At 40.5% G+C, this 20,985-nt stretch overlaps 1 protein-coding gene across 2 annotated transcripts in view; it reads right to left on the bottom strand.

The window, feature by feature from the left end:
* LOC111868699 (hemicentin-1) overlaps positions 1 to 20,985 on the bottom strand; it is a 336,801-nt gene that overhangs the window by 64,029 nt on the left and 251,787 nt on the right. For both annotated transcript variants that reach the window (XM_023859591.2, XM_023859592.2), the window contains exon 4: positions 11,844 to 11,988. In XM_023859591.2, coding sequence (XP_023715359.1) covers positions 11,844 to 11,988 — 145 coding nt within the window. The remainder of the gene's footprint in view (positions 1 to 11,843; positions 11,989 to 20,985) is intronic.

The raw sequence follows: 20,985 nt of genomic DNA, 5'->3' as shown, positions 1-20,985 counted from the left end.
TTTTTTTTTTTCCTTGGCACGACAGCCCCAGTGGGCCTAGGCCTACCTCCATGAACTTCTGCGTTCACTTCGGTTTTTCTAGATCTTACACATTCGGTAGGACTCCTTGGGTGGGTGATCAGCTCGTCGCGAGGCCTCTACCTGTACATAAACACAGAAAAACGCACACACACAAACTAAACATCCATGTCCTGAGTGGGATTCGAACCCACGATCCCGGTTTCCAAGCGAGCGAAGACAGTACATGCCTTAGACCGCTCGGCTACTGCGACTTTACCGCATGTAAAATGATCAAGAAACTGAGAAATCAGCCCTGTACTCCAAAGTGGGAACAAGAGGAGAGAAAAAAAATTATCTACGTCGAGGTCTCTAGGAGGTCTCTTTCATTTAGATTTTTCGAATAAAATTTTCATCGATTTTTACGTCATCTCGTCTCATCCCTTCTATAAAAATATCCGATGAGTGAAACAAAATATGAAGTTTCTTATTATGAAATTATCTTCACCTTCTTGTAATTTCCTGCATCACAGTCCGAAATGTTCATTTTGATGCGCTGTTGTTCAACACACCCGTACGTTTATCCTATCGGTGAGATAGAATACGATTCGCACCCACAGGCAACAGCATGTAAATTTAAAATCTGGAATAATTTTAATTATGCAAAACGGGAATATTAAAATATTCTGAAGTAAATGGTAGCCAGCATTCCCCGAGGTTAATCTGTTCGAAACATTTTCATTTATATAATTTTGGTTTCTCACTATATCTCCGTACCAAATTAATCAACTTTTTCTAGGATTTGGCCTATTTATTCCCTTCTTGCCTATTTTTTACTTTACTGAATCCGTTCCTCTTATACCCTACGGTGTCGAGGTTGCTTTTTTTTTTTCATTTTGACGAGTGATCAGCTTGCCACAAGGCTTCTACCTAAACACAGGACAACATGAGCACAGAATAAACACATACACATATCAAACATTCATGCCTTGTGTGGGATTTGAACCCATGATCCCTGCTTCTGAACGAGCGGAGTCAGTACATGCTTTAGACCGCTCGGCTACAGTGACCGGCACTTCTTGTCTATGCCCTTACTATATCTGTCTCTCGGTGCAAGGTTCTGTTTGCACAATATACTGGCTATAAGTTCGGTAAAACTAAGTCAACGTGTTTAGAAAGTATAGTAGAAAGAGTTCGACTGGGTGCCGAGTAGATGCGCTGTAGAATGTTTGCATAAATATGATAAAGTTAAGCGACATCCGGCCTCGTTGTTTTGGGTGACTTTCTGACGTCAGTAACGCTACACTCGCTCTCAGATTTTTGTCGGTTCCATTTTCCTTAACCACGTTTCTCTCTTACAGGCATTCCAATCTCGTTCGTTAAAAGACATTCTTATAAGCTACGGCCCTAAATTTCATACACATAAGATTGTAAACAGAGAAACACATAATTTAGATACTTTGTTAAACTGGGCTGCATGCCATATGACGAAATTTTAAGGGGTTAAAGAACTTCCAGCCGGTCACGGTAGCCGAGCGGTCTAAGGCATGTACTGTCTTCGCTCGCTTGGATACCGGGATCGTGGGTTCGAATCCCACTCAGGGCATGGATTTTTAGTTTGTGTGTGCGTTTTTCTGTGTTTGTGTACAGATAGAGGCCTCGCGACGAGCTGATCACCCGCCCAAGGAGTCCTACCGAATGTGTAAGATCTAGAAAAACCGAAGTGAAAGGAGAAGTTCATGGAAGTAGGCCTAGGCCCACTGGGGCTGTAGTGCCAAGGGGGGGGGGAACTTCCAAGGTTCTATGGACACACTTGAAGAATTAAACATTTACACGCATCCCTTTTAAAGGAATCATAAAACACATAAATTCAGATTTTAAACCTCAGTTAAACAAACCAGAATTTCATATTTGAAACCGAATTTATTAACTGCAAAGTTCCGTAGTGTCTGCTTTAATTTAATTTTAAAATAAATCAGTTTTACTATCATAAAAGATTCGAAATTTTAATATCGTGTTACCTAATAAGTGGTTATTAACATTTCGGGGAGAGGGTTATCTCTATCTCTATCTTACGGTCGAAGACGTTTCTATCTGCTTAAAAGACTACACGGTGTCACAACCCCGAAGACCACAATACGAACACTTCAACATTTGTTACATAACAGTGAAATAATATACCTTCCTTCAGGATTACTATTTACTCTGAAATCCAGGAGTATAGAAATTACACTTTTTCTTTCATGAAATCCGCACCATCTCTTCTTTGCTGGGTTAACACATTATGCACTTATAGAACATAAAAGTAACGTCGTTAGCTATTCACCATACTTTGTAATATTAAAAGGTAAATGTAAAGGTAAAACTATCCCTGTAAAAGGCCGTGAAGGCCCATAGGCCCTTTTATACACTCCCATCAGGATGTGTTCCACGTCTCAGCACACAGCTGTCAAATCTGCGCATGATCGACTCTAGAACTGTAACATTAAGACCCTGACACCTTCATCCTGTAGAATTTCGAATATGCTCTTAGTCTACCGTCTGTTCGGACTGAACAAGCATCAGTGAAACAGTTTATCAGTTATCGTCATAAAATTTACAACTCACGAGACCTATTTCAGCCGTAGGGACTACAGATATGGTTTTGTGTAAAATCGAGTATCACTCTATGCCGAAGAGACTTAATACAAGGTTATCGGAAAACTTGCAAGTAGGACCAGTTTAAAATGTACCACGATAGCAGATCGTAGGAAAATATAGGCTGTTGTCTATTAGTACCAGACGCTATAATTTCTACTTCATAAGCCGATGAAAAGAGCGCTGTTGCACGTATATCATGTCGAGGGGCGGTCATAAATTTGTGAACCCATACGTACAGAGAACGCTCGCTCTACAGAAAATTTAAATGGTAAATTATACAAACTTTTGGGAACGATGGTAACAAATCAAAACCTGATTCAGGAGTAAATTAAGAGGAGATTGAACTCGGGTAACACTTGCTACCATTCAGTCCAGAAACTTTTGTCTTCTTGTCTGCTTTCAAAAAATATAAAAATTAGAATATACAGAACTATAATCTTGCCTGTGGTTCTATATGGGTGTGAAACTTGGTCTCTGACATTAAGGGAGGAACACAGAGTGAGGGTTTTTGAGAACAGGGTGTTGACTAGAATATTTGGACCGAAGAGAGATGAAGTGACAGGATTTTGGAGAAAACTGCGTAATGAGAAACTTCATAATTTATACTCTTCTCCAAGTATAATTAGAATGATCAAGTGAAGGAGGATGAGGTGGGCAGGGCATGTAGCACAAATGGGGGCGAAGAGGAATGCACATAGGATATTGGTGGGAAAGCCAGAAGGAAAGAGACCACTGGGAAGACCAAGGCGTAGGTGGGCGGGCAATATTAAAATGGATCTTAGAGGGATAGGATGGGATGGAATGGATTGGATTGAACTGGCTCAGGATAGGGACCAGTGGATGGCTCTTGTGAACACGGTAATGAACCTTCGGGTTCCATAAAATGCTGGGAAGTTCTTGAGTAGCTGTAGAACTGGCGGCTTCTCAAGAAGGGCTCAACTCCATGAGTAAGTAAATCTTCATTATGTATCAGTGGTCTGTGGTCTCCAGTCATATAGCACGTTGCTCACAATATGTTTATTTCTTAAACAACGCTCTTTCAGCTACACAATGTACAAGGTGTAAAGTAAAACACTGATTTTGAACGATGAACTGGGAAGCTTGAGGAAGCAATTGTATCGTACTTTAACACAACCACATAATGGCAGTATTTGCATAGAGGGATCAAGAAAAAATGCGAAAATCATTGGCCAGCTAGCCTCTAGGCACCATAGCTCAGGCGGTTATTCGCCGGCTTCTCACCGCGGCGAGCCGGTTTCGAGCCCAGATAAGGTCATATGGGATTTGTAGCGAACAAAGTGGCACTGTGGTAGGTTTTCTCTGAGTACTTCAGTTTCCCCTGCCAATTCTCATTCCACCTACTACTCCACATTCATCATCATCATCTATCATCCGTGACTGGTACAGCAGGCCAATTAGTGGTCGACGTACCAAGTGATCTCAGTCTCACCCCACCCCAAGAAATTAACTAAGCTAGCCTCTAGGTTGCGAGTGAAATAGTGATCATCCAGAAAACGAGACAGGAGTTCCAACCATTTAGCAGCAAAATTCGGTGCGTTGGATTGTTTCTGTGGTTAAATACAAGATAAGAAGATGATGATAACCTATAAAGGGATGAGAATACGACAAAGAGGAGTCCTGACCTTCATTAATTCTTCCGAAAATAAACTTCTTACCTTGAAGCAACGCTTGAACCTCAAGTCCCAAACGCAAAGCAGAAGTACGTGAATAATAAGCTTAGAGCGTCTCGATGTTAAATCAGACTGTGACTGTCTGCTTTTGAGAGCGACTGTTGCAATCTACGAAATGGGCCTCAGGCGTTTGCATCATCACAGCTAGGCGAAAGATAATTAAGAAGCAAGTTGGTGCTGTCTTGCCACTGCGCTTTCCTTCCTATTCCATCTTGTGGAAATGAATGAAGAACCAACTTTTTAATCCAAGTTTTACACGATGATGGACGAAAGAGAACAGAACGAAAATGAAAAAAAAAGAGACTAAGGAGGAAAGAGAAATAAAAATACGCATAGAAAATGACGGAAGCGTTGAAAATAAAGCTTAGAATTGTTCCCAAAGAAGCAACCTTGTGGAAATGCCCTTATTGTTCCGTGTGTATTTTCTTTATTCCTTTTAAAAAGAGACGCACAAAATCGGAGGACGTGAAAGGGGTTCGTGGAGTGAAACTATAACTTCAACAATAGCTGCAGACTGTTTTTTTAACTCACAAGAGAGACAGGATTGAATTAATGCTTTTGTCATTTATAGCTTTACAATAAATATAATTAATAGAATATTATACTTTTAGGAGACGCATAAATGCTTTCAGAAACACTAATTAGAGTTTTAAAGTTCATTAACACGATAAGCGTAATTAATTTTTATATATGGGACTCACGTATAGAGTTCACGACTTACAAAAATAGCTTCTGTTGCGAATGAAAGGTGAAAAAATGAATAACGGAAAAGAAAACGAAAAGAGGAAGGAACCACTGAAAAAATAGAAGAGTACAGAGTGTGATAAATACTGAAGAAAAAGTAAGAAATTTGTCATTCATTGTTACGTTATTATTATAAAATATCATAATTAATTTCAATAAATAGGTACCTTTTAAATACGTTCATATTTTTAATAGACAGGGGGCACACGCAATACACAGTAAGATTCACTCCGCTATGTCACATATGGTAAGGGACGGATAGGTTTCCGTATCCAACTCCCTGTGTAACAATTATAGTCACTCCCTTTGTCAAATGACGCAACAGTTCCTTCACGCAAACTACGCCTCCTCCCCATCATATCCAAAATATCCCTTACAGATTTCGTTCGTGTGTTATTTAAGGAGGCTTTCGGCATCAAACCTACATAGCGCGCCGAAATATAGAAGAACTGGAAAGTTTTAGTAGGAAGTGGTCATTGCCTAGTCGAGGTCCTATCTCGGAACTTCCCAGAGAGAAACCACGAAACACTTCAGTCAGTGTGCCCGGTGTCGTGGTAGAGATTCCGAAAACCAGACATGAGCTTCACACATAGGCTAACCTAGTCCGTCGTACGGTTGCCATTGGGAGGACGGGTGAGTCATGTTGCGCGTGTGAGGCATGGTAGTGTTTATACAGCACAATTTTAGCGACAAACCTCAAGGCAAGAGATCACTTTACAATTCTAGCCGTACAGTCGGGTAAAGGTAAAAGTAAAGTTGTTCCTGTGCTTAACTAATTAAGCACTACGCCATGAAGACGTATGGAGGAGTGGATGTATAGATCCAGGTTTTCTTGACCTCGGCACTAGTTTAAGGTGAGTAGTCAGCTTCAGGTCCTGGCCGCTTAATCCCGGTACCTATTGGATAGGAGGCTGGGTGGGGCCCTGTACTAGTCTGGACGCTGTGGAGAAAATTCTTGACCTTACCGGGACTCGAAATCCAACCCCGCGATCGTCCGGCCCGTAGCCAGTCGCTATACCGACTGTCCTTTCCCGGCATACAGTCGAGTACAATTTTAAAGTGGATCATCGGGGAAATAGAATGAGAAAGACTGGCTCATTTCACTGTCAAATGGCAGGATTTTATGAGAATGGTGATAAATCTGCGGGTTTAAAATCGAGGAATTTCTTGACTACAGTAGTGATTACAAAGATGTATAAGCATGGACCTTGTTCTATGTATCTGAATACGCTATTTGACATTCTCCGCAAAGATACATTACCGTTAAACCTGCATAACTTTAACCGATCAGTCGGCCAACCACTAAGGCAGTTCATTTCGCACAGCACGGTTGCACAGAATTCCTAAAAATCGCAAAACCCCATAACAGTTAGTGTTCATGTCACATAATAGGTACGAATGGTAAGGGGCTATGTTTTACCTTTAAGTGTAGAATATTTTCATGAAAATAATAACAGATGGGAGGAGAAATGAAAAGGTAATGGAAGTTTATAGGCAATTAAATTATTTCATCAAGCGTGATTTTCTCTCTCTCTCTTTCTATGGCTCTATAGCTCTTTAGAACTTTACCGCTTTTTCAGTTTCTTAATTCTATACGCAGTCGATAGGAATCCTTGGGCGGGGGATCAATCCGTTGCAAGGCCGCTACTTACACACAAATATAGAATAAACGCACAGAGACATCCATGCATCGAATGGGATTCGAACTCACTACCTCAGTTTTCGTGCTGGCAAAGACTGGTCTTGCCTTAGACTGCGCGGCCACTATGATCGCTAAATGTTAATTTGTAGAGATGTGGAGGGCCAGTTGTATTAAAATAATATATACTCTGTCAATGTTTATGCACTTCATCTTCGAACTTCGTTGTCCTTTGAGGCAAAATTAGAGATCTTCCATAGCTGAACAAAACAGTTACATAAGAGTACTTGGATATCAGGTTCAAAAAATAAAATAAGTTACTTGTATTGTTGAAATTTAATGAACATTACAAGTAGATCTAACTGTATGCAGGAAACAGCTACATCCCCCCAGAGGTAAATTATTTTGTTCAGTGCTGAATGCAAATTAGGGGAAATAAAAGCTGCTGCTGGTTTTGCTAGTTCTGAAGAACGTGTAGACCTAGAAAACTGGATGCACTCTGTTTGTGTGTGGATCAACTATAAGGCATATATAAAGAAAACTTCAAGGAGAGAATTATAGCTTTATTTCTCCCATTCGCTTGCTTTTAACCAATAACAACCATTGAACCCGGACAGAAATAAAACTAAACAGTCATTTGAGAGGAAATGGGAGATATTTTATCTTATTTACGTTCTTCCAGTACCAGAATTCCAGCGTGTGTAAACATACATAGAAGTTTTTTTTTTTTTTTTGGTAGTTGCAGGCAGACGATGGTGGTTATAGCCAACCTTCGGCCTGCGTGGCGCATGCGGCCATTGAGAGCACTAACCCTTTTTAGAAGCATAAGTTTAGCCAGAAACAAACCTCTACCGTTCGAGATTTACCAACATTCGTTACCAAAGAATCCAGTGATTACGAATGACCGTTGTAAATTATGAACCGTTAGAATAGTCTCATCACTGTCCACTTGAATTACGGAGAAAAAAATTGTTTCAAGGCCTTCACTATTTGTTAAGCAATTTTAATCATCCAATCTTTGCAGTCAATAAGTTTATTTTAAACAATGCCGTCTTCTGGGATGTGGCGCCGTGTAGATCTTGTGCGAACTGACGTTTCGGAGGAACGTATCGCGTCCATTTTCAGGGTAGAAAAATCCGCGAGTGAGGAACCAGCGTGAGCAGGTGGCTAGCTACTATCACGCTACCTCGTGCCACTCCATATGCTCTTATATAATTTAACAATTAGTTTGTACTTCGTGGCGGGCTGATGCCAAAGGAAGATTCAAATGTGTCAATTATTTGTCTTTGAAGCATTATACAGAATTCAACTGTAGGATAGTATGGATTTTAAAGAAAGAAGCAATGACACATTTTTGACAATACTATTCAGTTTTCATAAAGCGCTAAGAGAAAAGGCGACGGAAGATGGTGAGCAGTAAATGTCCTACGGTAGATCTGGACATTCTGAATGCAATCCGTATACTAGAGCTGTGGGCCACCAGGCGCTGTTCTCTCCACAAACAAAGAACAGAGACGGAATTCCCTTGTTTTCCCCGTTTCTTTTCCATGTGGCCAAGTGTAATTAGACAGCCCAGACTTGTGGCTTCCAGTACACAGGAGGCAGCACCATGCATGTGACGTCAGTACAATCGATTTCCTACAGCAGTGAGTGGCGCGGTGGGGGCAGGCGACCCCTGAGCCCAGGGAGCTGCGGCGTGGGCCCAGCAATGCGGGTTACTGTCCTCTCCAAGCAGGGAGAATTCACAGCGCAACCTAGCCGAGAAAATTTTGGAGTCTGCAGATTCAGAGAATGTACGGACAACTGACCTATACAACCACCTTACCCCTCTTCCGGAAAGCATAGGAGTCACAATAGTAACAGTGGTGGGTTAAACCTTCCAATCCCAATTAAGGACCTATATGTAAACCTTTCAGTCGTTACGGACAGAAGGACTGCGTAGGATTGAGGTTCTCACAGCGGTGGTTATGAAGAGTCCTATCTTCTGATACATAACGCCATCCAGTCCGTTGATAGTCAACCGATGTTTCAGAAGAACACGTAGCTTTCATCTTCGGTGTCGAAGACTAAGCCAAGCGAGAAGTCAACTCGAAGGCAAGTGGCAAGTAGAGCCTGAAGATCGAAGCGATGTTCTTCTGAAACGTCGGGTTACTTTCAACAGACTACACGACCTTATATTCCAGATGATATAACGCTTCTGTGTATTCCTGTTTTTTCAAGTGAAAGTTATTTGAAACACAGGCTCTGATTAATATTTGGGACAAACTGTACCAACTTTTACGAATAGACAACGTTTGTGAAGATCCTTCTAGAGGAATGGAAGGTAACGTGGTAATGAGAAAATAGAGATATAATTAATCAATATTAATAAGAGTTTTAGGGGAATTTGATCTACCAACGAAAGAAATCTCTGGTGCTGTCTCTATTTAAATTTCACTGGTATTTCAGAATTCATTAATATTTTCGAGCCTAGGATTGGCTGCATAATTAGCTGCATTTTATTTAACTGTATGTATATTCCACTGAACATTTCAGTCGAGTGACAGTATGTATTAATTTCTTTATATATTTATGTTATTAATTTAAAATAATGAGAACATCTTGAAATAACATTCAGCACAATTAAGTGTACGTATCTGAATCTCCAAGACTCTGAATTGTAGCAGAGAGTTTAAAAAGATTCAATTTAGAAAGCTGCCAAAAATCTATGCATTTTGAAAGATGAAATATTTAATTTAATTTTATATTTATATTCTTACTTCTAGAGAGAAAATTTCTACTTTCCTAGATATAAGATTACGAAGTGAGAATTCGCATTTCCTACTAAGATTTAACGTTTATATATGCATATATGAATTATTAAATAATGAACAAAATGGAGAGATATTTCAAGAGTACTGATATTTTTATTGCTTCAAAATTAATTTAAACTCACAACACTGACAACATTCTGGCAGTTTAATTACCTACTGTTTGTCTGTTCTGAGTAACGCGATGTTCAGGGCCGAAGAACACCAATTCCAATTTACGTAGTGGTAATAAATTGTCGCTGTTCTGATTAATCAGGCGGATAATCAGAAGAAGATATGTTCTTTAAATAAAAACCATAAAAAACTATCAAAATAGGTTATAAAGTAGGCTGCATACTGAAAATACACTTTCTTGTATTGTGAATTGGTCCATCTGTGACTCCACACACCCTAATACTAATCAACCCCCTTCTATAAACAGAAAACAGTAAAGAAAGAATTCAAGAAAGTGAGATCGGTTGAACGAAGTGGTCGTGGAACGTGTCCTCCATTAGTCAGGGAGTTGCTCTTCTTCCCTTGCAGATGGAACTGACGATTCTAATAAGAAATTCTAGAAGAGTCTATTTGGTGATTCATATGTAGTTCCCTTTCAACATTTGTCACAGTTGAAAAATACACAAGAACACAAAACGATAAGACGCCATTTTGGAAACTAGTGCTGCCAGCGTCTCAGTCGGAAGAACCGGCAAACATATCCGTCAAATTGAAACAACTGAATCTCTCTGTAACTAAAACTGTGTGTGAGACTGCGGTTCTTACGGTGGAGACTAAAATATTGCTATATTTTTGGATGTCGTATAATGCAATTCGACGGAAAAAACCCCATCGCATTTAGAAATGATCTACGGACATTTAAACCGCACATAAAGTGTTTTATCTGTCAGGCACGCTTTCTCTCGAGGTAAAAACAGAGGCAGAGTGAAGCTAACACTTCACTATATCTAATCATGATATATAAACTGAGTGGAATAGTGTGAGTATATTCACGCTCTCATCCATCGAAGTGTGATTCCTATGACCCATATTATTACGGACACGATTAGAAATATTGGGCGAGATGTGTGTGTGTATTTAATTTTGTTACAGTACAATCATCATTGCCATTAAGATTACACTGCTTTGTGGTAATGGTTAATTACGTGTAATTAAATAGTGGGTCTGTAACGGGGTCCACTCAGCCTCGTGATGATAACTGAGGAGCTATTTCGAGGAAATAGCGTCTCCGGTCTAGAAAACCGAAATTAACGGCCGTGGGGATTCGTTACGCTGACCACGCGATACCTTCTGTCCGCAAAATTTGGCACTAAACTTCGCCGACAAGCGGCGGTCGCTCGGTCGGTATAGTTCGCTTACGGACTAAAATCACTGAGTTTTTTTTTTCCTGTATGGTAAAGGTTGTTAATTTTCTGTGACGTATTTAATATTGTGGAATATTTGCTCAAGGCAGAATTGTGATGGCTCGTTGCTAGGCAATTGTTCTGCAAACAATGGCCGTTGTTAGGCAATGGTTCAGTTGTGATCACGTGGTCACCCCAACAGACACGAAGGGAACAACACAGTAACGGTGGGAAGGAGTAATAAAAATTTGGTCTTTGGCCCCAGATATGTACTTGACACCGAGACAGACTGGCCGACTGGCCGTCTGACCGTCGGTCGTAACGTACTCGTACTTTGACTTTAAATTATGAGTTAGTTAGAGAACTGTTACGGTTCAGTTGTTGTGTGCTGTTGCTGTTAGAAGCTTGCAGCTGAGGCCAGGGAGAGTTCGGGAACCCAGAGTAAGAGAAACGTCCGCCATGGAAAACCGCTACCAGGCAACGACAGTGAAGAAGTGACTGCGGACACCAGTGTGTGTAGTAGTGAACTGTAAAGAGTGTAGTCATGCGCTGTAAGCAAGAGTCCAATAAATCCAATCACCAATCCAAAATTCCGTCTATGGTCACTAAAATCGTGAAAATATAGTCTGTATATGATGTTTCAGGTATCTGCTCTGTTCCCATCTTCAGAAGATAGGTTATCCTTGAACTGGAACGTATCTATATTGATTTTATCTTAGAAATCAGTGACAAAGGTCGAGGTCTGTCAGTGCTATGATAAACAATCATTGGAGTCGGTAACAGAGGAAATTTATTGAACGCTATATGAAACCCAACATCTTTGTATTGTCACGTTGCTTTCAATAAGTGCGTGATTACGTAGAATAACACGGAGAGGAGGGTAGGACACAGCGTACCAAAAAGACGTCTGTTATCAGTATTAATCTCTCCAGCACTAATCCTTATGTCCTGCTTGATTCGGAATAGAAAAACTTCATGTACTCACGGTGGATGTTGAGTTTCCAGCCATCCTCCAGGGTACTCTCGTCAATAAGTGGAGTGTTGGCTCGGCATGTCAGGATCTTCCCGCTGTCTTCCATGGTGGGCACAAATGTTACCGTACTTGTCGTCGTGTTACCGTCAGGACTCGTCTGCAGCACATACACAATAACCACCATAATAGTCTCTGCAAAGGGTTTACAATGATGGGTTTGATTTTCCCACATTGGTGGTTATGAAGAGCTGTATCTTATGGGATATAATGCCGTGCAGTCAGTCAGAAGTTAACTTTCAACGGATTACACGGTGTTATATCCCATAAGCTACAACTCTCCGATTTACACTGAAGTTCATATTGCATCAGTATATATGATGAGGCTAGCAAGAACCATGAGTTAATAGATACTAATTAGTTGATCGCCTGTCATGGCAGCCGAGCGGTCTGGGGCATGTATTGTCTTCGCTCGCTCGGAAGCAGGGATCGTTGGTTCGAATCCCATACAAGGCATGGTTGTTTGGTGTGTGTACGCGTTTATTCTGTGTTTGTATTGTCCTGTGTTTAGATAGAGGCCTTGCGACGAGCTGATCACCCGTCCAAGGAGTACTACAGTCTGTAAAATGATCATGAAACTGAGAAATCAGCCCTATGCTCCAAAGTGGGAGCGAGTGGGAAAAAACTATTTGATCCGTTTGTATGCATAGTTTAAACTAGTATACATGGTGCCTCAGGAGGAAAGGTCAATAATCTGAGAGGTCATAGCATCGGTCATTCTAAGCAAAAAGTTGTATATGAACATGTGACCTGTTCCGAACAGTTTCTGAGATATAGCTATTTCACTGTGCAGTTCCAAAATTGTTGATGATAAAGAGATAGTATATATTGTTTCTAATACCGGTATTTATTGTTCAAGTGGAAAAGTTGGTACAGTTTACCTAGTGTAATCAATTTTCGAAAAATTCCACCTTCAACATTAATGCATTTTGACTGATACTATGACTTCCGAGAACATTGTCCTTTCCTCCTGGGACACTCTGTATATTATCATCCTGTTATCTTTGTCAGATATAACTTGAAGTTTCACACGGTCGCCACATTAGTTAACTGTAGACATGCAGAACATTATTTCATAAAAACTCAGTAGTCATGTTTAGGATTTATAACATTTCACCTACATCGCTGCAGGTACCGCGGTCAAACGGAAAGCTGAATACAGATTTCGCACATCATCAGCGCTGCTGTCTCAGAATTTGCAGTAACGAAGCCTGGGTAAATACGTAATAAGTAATGTCCGTATAGCATTGAATAAGAAAATAAACGGTTAGGATTAATGGAAAGGTAAGAATGTGAGAGGTAGCAGTCATGATGTATTTTAGCGAACTGCGTATTTCATGAGAGGACTGATGGATACAAATAAATTTTTCATTTAGGACATCAGTCTCAGGGGTGAGAGTTGAAAGAGCGTCCTCCCAAATGCAGAAGCACAGCAATCAATCATTATGCCACTACGCACGATTGCTCGATATGTAAGGATATTGTAATCTAGAAGTGGAGGCACCTTTAAATTAAAATATGGAAACTGTAAATACGTATCGAAAGCTGAGAAAAGTTGATATATATATATATTGTATTAGCCGACGTTTCGGAGGAGCAGGTGCGTAAGCAGGTGCTAACTGGTCACGCTGGTTTCTCGCTCGCAGATTTTTTCTTCTACCCTGAAGATGGAGGCGATACTTTCCTCCGAAATGTCGGTTAACACAATATCTATACGGCGCAACATCACAGAAGACTGCTTTCTTCATAGTCCCCGCCGTGAAAACCTCAAATCTTACTGAGAAAAGCAGTTCATGAAGCCGAAATTCTGAAGTGATGTAACCGAAGACGCATGAAGAGGACTCAGTGCACGGACACTGCCATCTTAACTGCGTATACTGCAGTCCCATCTGGGCCATAAAGTGGCACATGCTCGAGACAGATATGGCCCAGTTTCCAACAAAATGGGGATACAACAAGACGCTAATATTTATCTTCCACTGAAGGATTATTCTTCAACCAAGGAAGTCTTCGCAGTGTTGTGTTTTTATTGCTAGTGGGGTGGGACTAAGTCCCTTGTACTGCGGCCACTTCTGGTAGTGTTGTGGTTACTGTCCGCGCTTCGGAAAACTTTGAATTCCGTTCAAATCAGCTATGCTAGGAATTATTAGCTTTTCAGGGCAAATACATAAATAGTATCCTAAACAGACAAAGGATGAGGCCTGTCATTACCGTCTTAGGTTATCGTTCATAATTACCCTCTCATTTTAATTTATATAGCTTATGTAGTTAGTGACATGTCGCTAAACAACCAATCAACGAAACAAACAAAATAAAAGCAATTCTTCGCTTCATCCTTTCATTTCATGTGACTATTATATTTAATCCTTCACTAGCTTTTATTTGTTTGATTACTGGATTTTTACTATGGTTAGACAAATCTCGATGCTTGTAGCATACGTGAAATGCCCAGTTCACTATTTAACTATTAAAACTTCACATCGATACATATAGACTAACTGCTGATGTTGTTAGCGAAGACACATGACTTAGAATAAATTATTTTTACAAAACTTGAGCTTTTTGGGACACCATGTAGAACGGTGGGTGGTCACAAACGTGTAGCAGAAACCTACTAACTTTATCTTCAAGGTAGATATAGTCAACAAGTCACTGTAGAAGGAAGCAGTAGGTTCCTCCAAAAAGTTACTAACCATCTGCAAAAATACAAGATGTTACAACCCACAAGACCAAAATTTTAATATTAATTTGTGTTTAAATACCATTAAGTGTTCGTGTTATAATCGAGATATTACAACAGAATGACTTAAATATTGTAACTATATACATATATTTTTCATTCATTTTATTGAACAATGACTCTACAGTCCTTTGTTTGGCCCTGGTCTCTTCTTCAATTTCATAATCTTTTTTACACACATAGTAGGATTCTTTGGGTGGGGGATTAGCCCGTAGCAAGGTCTCTACCTACACACACACTCATTCCTCGAGTTGGATTCGAGTCTACGATCCCAACGTTCGAGAGAGCGAAGACAGTTCATGCCCTAGACCGCGCGGCCACTGTGATCGGCACATACATATAGTACACTATTGGGTAATTACAACATATACACGTACTCGTTAATTTAAGTACCTACAGTAGATGTCATCATTTCATTAAAACTCAACCGGCGCGGCTTTCAAAGTATGGAACACAATACTGTTATTAACAGTTGAATTTGTCAGTTCGATAAACGTTTAATTACTAGTTCCCCACAAAAGCTGTTAAATACTTAAAACAAAGCTCGTGCATAGAAGTTAATTAAATCGGCTTACGGTATGTGAGAAGTTCAGTTCAACTCGAAAACACAGAATTCTGTACAATATTTTAGCCAGGTATTTTAAATATGTAAGGCAAACGTATGCAAACTTTTGAGTGTGATTCAATTAACGAAATTATATTTCCTCCATTATTTTCAGAAGGCTGGAAACAAGAAAGTACCTGTGAACCGACCTAAACAAATCAACTAACTCCACAGAGCCGAGTTCTGCTTGAGAAACTAACAGTTGGTCGAAAACCAGATGACAAGGAAAATGAGTTTTAGACATGCCACTTTTTTTCACCAGTGTTACTACTAGCGAAAATGAAGAGAACTCTGGATAGGCTGAGCCATCCTTGCGGACCGATACGCCGTACCATCTTCAGCAAGCCCGAAAATTTCATCATCTACCTGCCAGCAGTAATCACTCGCCAGTGGCGGAGCCCATGAAATTCACTAAACCCTTACTACCACTGTACCTTGGGGATCAATACATCAAGGTAGCGTTCAGGCTGTCATGTGTCTGTCAGAAGTTATCTGAGTGGTAGAGCACTGTAAATACAGAGTAAGGGTTGCTACCTTGAGGGTTTCGAAGTGATTGCCTTTTGATGTAGGGGCAGAAGGTACTGCAGTCAGCGGCATCTACGGCTCTCTCACAGTCTGTCTGTCTGTCTATCCTGCTGGCATTGACGTATGGACCGTTTGGTCTTGACTGATGAAGGAAATGGCTCGATGGAATATCCAGTAACTTTCACACGCACTACCTCCATGTTACTGTACATTGGATTTCCCTTATTTAAAGTAGAATTCTGAGCAAGATCATGCCTGTCAAGTTTCTAGAATAAAATTCGCATTCATGTTTACGCCATTCATGTGTCCTTTGCAAGAAGAGCATATGAACGTATAATAGGAAGGTCTGTATGTCGTTTGTATATCTCCGAAACTAACCAAAGGGTCAGTTTTTGGAGTCTCGCTTAAAAGTTGTCAAAGCAATTTAATTTTACTTCTTTTCGGTCCTGTACAACTCTGCTTTCAGATGTAAATTCAGTATGAATTTCAGAAATTTTCTCTGACAATGAATAATTTCTAAAAAAAAAGATATCAGTTCACAGAAGATCTACAACTTTAAATGGATATTTCCCGATACTTCGCAAAGCAGAACGGTGAGAAACTTCCGACTTATCATCATGATATATGCAGCGTGATTCTGTATTTTAATAAGTAAATATCAGAATCTGTGCGGTATGTTTCTAAAGTAGAAGAAACGCAACTGGAATGAAAGTCTATATTTATTCCACTGGAGCACATCTTTATTTAGGGTCTTGTACATACTGTATACGGCTGAGTAATTAACATTCTACATAACAAATTAACTGACCAAATACCTAACTACTCACTTACTCACTCATGGAGCTGAGTCCTTCTGGTATATTACCGTATTCACAAGAGACCTCTGTTTATCCATATCCTGACACAGATCAATCCAATCCAATCCATACAATCCCATCCTATCTCTCTAAAACCCATTTTAATATTGTCCATCAATCTATGTCTTGGTCTTCCCAGCGGTCTCTTTCCTTCTGGATTTCTCACCAATAATCTATATGCATTCCTCTTCTACCCAATTCGTGCTTTTTTCCGTCCAGGTCCGAGGCTTTTGTGATCTTTCGTAACAAGCTTATTTATTACGGTGAGGAGTTGTTAGCCCCCGCCCAACCCCCAAGGTGGAGGAACATCCCTTGTCGGCTGTCCGCGACCGCTTATTCAGTATATTCGCAGCTGCCTTCCACATCATGAGGGCGTCTCCTCCATCCGCAACCTAAGGACGCGCCATGCCATTGTGACAAGGACCTAACTTACCTTAAAGAAAATTTGGGCACAACATCCGGTTATTTATGCTCAATTTCCTTGCCAAGACACTGCTGTCCCAAATATCCGAAATCTGTTGAGGGAAATGGTGACTGATTCCTCTGACTCAGCGGACGGGACTGGAAATTCCATTTTGTGTGCAGCAGGACACTTTACAAGGCCTGCCTGCGAGCCCTTGGACTTCACCCAGCGTCGACCTTACATAAATTCCCCTGTCCCCTGACATCTCTCTCTAGCGATATCCTACTTTATCCAGCGCGGACACCATTACCGGCTTATTAGACGGGATGCACGTTAACTCGCTGAGCAACGCGCAGAATTTTCATAATTCACATACACTGGAAGGTCCACGTACTGGACCCAATTTAAATTATGTACTAATCTACTTATAATCAACTAACTCCTCGGAACAGTCATGTTTTTAGAAACTGATAACCATTCAGCTGGTCAAGAAACTCCACGACTTTACAGAACACAAAGATTTATTACTGTTTACACAAGAGCATACCACTCGAGTTTATCCCGCGCTAGACTTACCCAGTCGGCGCCCTCATAACTCGATCTACTTATAACCATTATTAATTTAAAAATAACGCAAAGTATATGGGCACCCTACAAACGGAACTCCCCAAAAGAGAGGATAAACAACTTGATAAGTAATTTAAAACCTAATACATAGTTTTAAAAGATATACAGAAGACTTAACCATCATTTCAATAAGAGTCTGAGTTATGTAAAACGTAAAGTAAAGCTGTAACAGGCTGTGTAGGCCCGTAGGATTGTAAGACGGTAAGGTTGTCAGCCTTACGCGCCGGCCACGCTTTACTCCCCAGGAAAATTATTTAATTAATTCCTGGTACTCATTTCTGTTAGAGGCTGAGTGAACACCAGGGCCATAGTGCGGCTGGAAGGATTAGGTCAATTGAAAACATCCAATGACCTCATCGGGCCTTGAACCCGCGACCTACCGGCTTGTAGCATAGCTCCTCAACCAACTACGCTACCGCGTAATGTAATGTTTAATAAAATATATGAATACTAATGTTATAAACCAAAGGAGGCATACAGAAAATTATACCTTTCCTACACAAGTATAAAAATGAAGTACTCCTACACGTATAATACGGGCCAGTACGGAGAAAACGGTCATCATGAGCTGGTAAGGGGAACAGAATATTTCAGAGAGTAAATTTACTTTAAATTAAAACGAAAGCAGAATCATAATCATCAGCTAGTTGCATTACTTCCGTCTCCCCACGCGGTCAACCTATCAAATGAAAAGTCTTTTGGTCCAGACGTTAAAATTTAACTGATTAAACGAACTGGTTTCAGAGCTACTCAAAAAAAGGCTCATAGTATACATATTTTCTACGGACCATAACATTTTAATAAAGGCCTATAACTTTTGTGCAAAATATTTTATATTTAACGAATAAAGATACTTTATTCACTAACAACACTTTGATATCCTTTTTAAAAATATAATTATACCATATTTGACTGTGCACATTCTAATTCAGTAACGACTGACTCCGTGGCCTGTAGTCCACAAGCGATATATACCAACCGAGTAACCGCTTCTTGTCGGCGAAGTTAGTGCCGACTTTTCTGGATAGAGGGTGTCACGTGGTCAGCGCAACGAATCCCCACGGCCGTTAATCTCGGTTTTCTAGACCGGATCTAATTCGGTAATATTTATGTTAATTAACAGTCACCCCATAAACATAAGAACAGTGATACCCAGGTTCATAAATATTGTGCCATATAAATTTAAGAGGCCTAGAAAGAAAAAAGTAATGGTACGCAGTAATGGATATGAAGAGGCCGTCAAGAGACGCTTCTAAATTGAGTTTAATTCCCACCATAGAAACTCACATTAACCCATCTTTCTATCATCTGCCCACTGGTTGCTTCTCATCCCGCGGAAAAAATCGCCTTTAATATTATGATTCGTTCACCGATCAAATACAACAATAAAATGATAAACCTAACCACATAAGTTGTTGAAATTAACGCATCATGTTTCGAAATTATATTTGTAACATATTTTTACTTCCGTACTGTAATGGAAGAATAATAGAAGTTTACTTTTCGTCCATTCATGTTGTTCGTCGACGTATGCATTGTTACGGATCCAAAGAAAAATTGACATTCAGTGGCACTCGTCAAGATTTGTCAGGTGAAATTAATTTCATTTCATAGAAGTTCATATTAACTCTTACTTTACTCGAAATCCTAAGATCAAAGAGACTATCCAGGAAAAGTGATAATGTGATAGTTTTTCCATTTGCTTTCCACATCGCAGTACAACAGCCGTTCAAACCACTCTGGTCACGCCTGTTGCTATACGAACTTGAACCATCTCGAGCATCATTTGCTCTGTGCTTCAAGTCGCTGCTGATGACGCTGCTTCCGGCATCAGTTTTTGGTTTTTGGAGTCCCTCTTCGTCTGATGCCTACCCTTTGACCTGTCCAGCAAGGGAGGCCCTGCCAGTAGCTACGCTACCGCTGGTATAGCGCTCAGGGTTCTTGGCATACTCAAACCCCTCACCACGATAAGGTGGAGACACCAGTAATAATCATAATAATAACGGTATTGTCACGTGTTAGTGACTAGTTAGGGTTTGGACTGTTAACAGGATTCACTGAACACTTATGAACCGTAACTACTCGTACAAGTAATTACTGTATAATGCTGTTACTCATTCACGCCCTCTTCTTCTCACTACAGGAGTCTCTAAGACTCATTCTTTTACAGTCTTCACTAGTCGTTACTGGGTAACGGATTTCAGTGAATGTCCCCTGATTTTTTTTTTCGCGTCCTTGTCGGCGGTCGACTGACCGCACCTAACCCATTGCTCCAATTCCCGCTGGTCGTTCCATTAAATTACTGCTGACTTCACCAGCACAGTCATTCCTGTCTTCAGTCTCCAATATTTTTATTCCCTCCTAGACATGTACTTGTTTCTAACTGCTGCTGGCTCTCAGTATATAACTTCGACACGGACAGAAAAGAAAACACCTATTCCAGCTATGTCGTTGACTGTGTTGCGTGCGCATCCGCTGTCGCGGAAAGGTGTTTACCCAGCCGTTGTGTAGCAGCGGACCACGTAATCATGTCACATCATATTAATAGCAGGCATGGAAGTATTTGTAAAGCTTATGCACTTCAAAGTAAAACACACATTTCCAATCACGTTTAATTTAATCGGAAAATCGACGAGGTTTATTTATTTAAACGAAATGGTAATCACATGTTTCCAAACCAGTCTATAAAATGCACTAGTACAATTTCATGTTCCCCGTGTGGAGGTGGGGTCGAATACCTCCACCGTGACCCTGCGAGTCGTGGGAGGCGACAAAAAGGGAAGTCTCAAATCTGAGACAGTAAAATATGGTCTCGAGTCCCATGGGACTCAGATCCGAGAAAGACTGCACTGGCAAGGGCCAGCAGCACATACAAAAGGCAGATCCGTCTTCTCGTCAGAGAGGGCGCCCCCACAAAAACAAGACCGTAAATGCCAAACTAATAAATATCTTGTAATCAGCCCCAGATGGAACTCGACAGCAAGACTTACTGACTGACTGACTGACTGACTGACTGTCAGTCGCAATGTGACTTGGACTCGGACATGTTCCGTCAGGAAACGTACTTGGAGATGGAGGTCCCGTCTTTGTCCAGAAGAAGGCACCTTAAGTTGAGTGGATTCATGGGTTTGCTAAAGCACAGAGAACAGTTCATATGTTTGAGGTGGTTATCAGTCGTGAAACTTAAAGTCAAGACGCATGGTGTAGGAGTGCGGTGGAAGTTAGCCACTGAATTAATTACCTAAGTCATTACCATAGTTAGTTAACTACCCTTCTTATACTGCGCCTTCAACCTAAAATGAATATGGAATATGGAGCAATAACTCAAAATTATTCACCCC

This window comes from Cryptotermes secundus, unplaced genomic scaffold, assembly GCF_002891405.2.
Source record: "Cryptotermes secundus unplaced genomic scaffold, Csec_1.0 scaffold1184, whole genome shotgun sequence".
Lineage (NCBI taxonomy): Eukaryota > Metazoa > Arthropoda > Insecta > Blattodea > Kalotermitidae > Cryptotermes > Cryptotermes secundus.
This window is presented reverse-complemented; position numbering and strand designations above follow the sequence as displayed.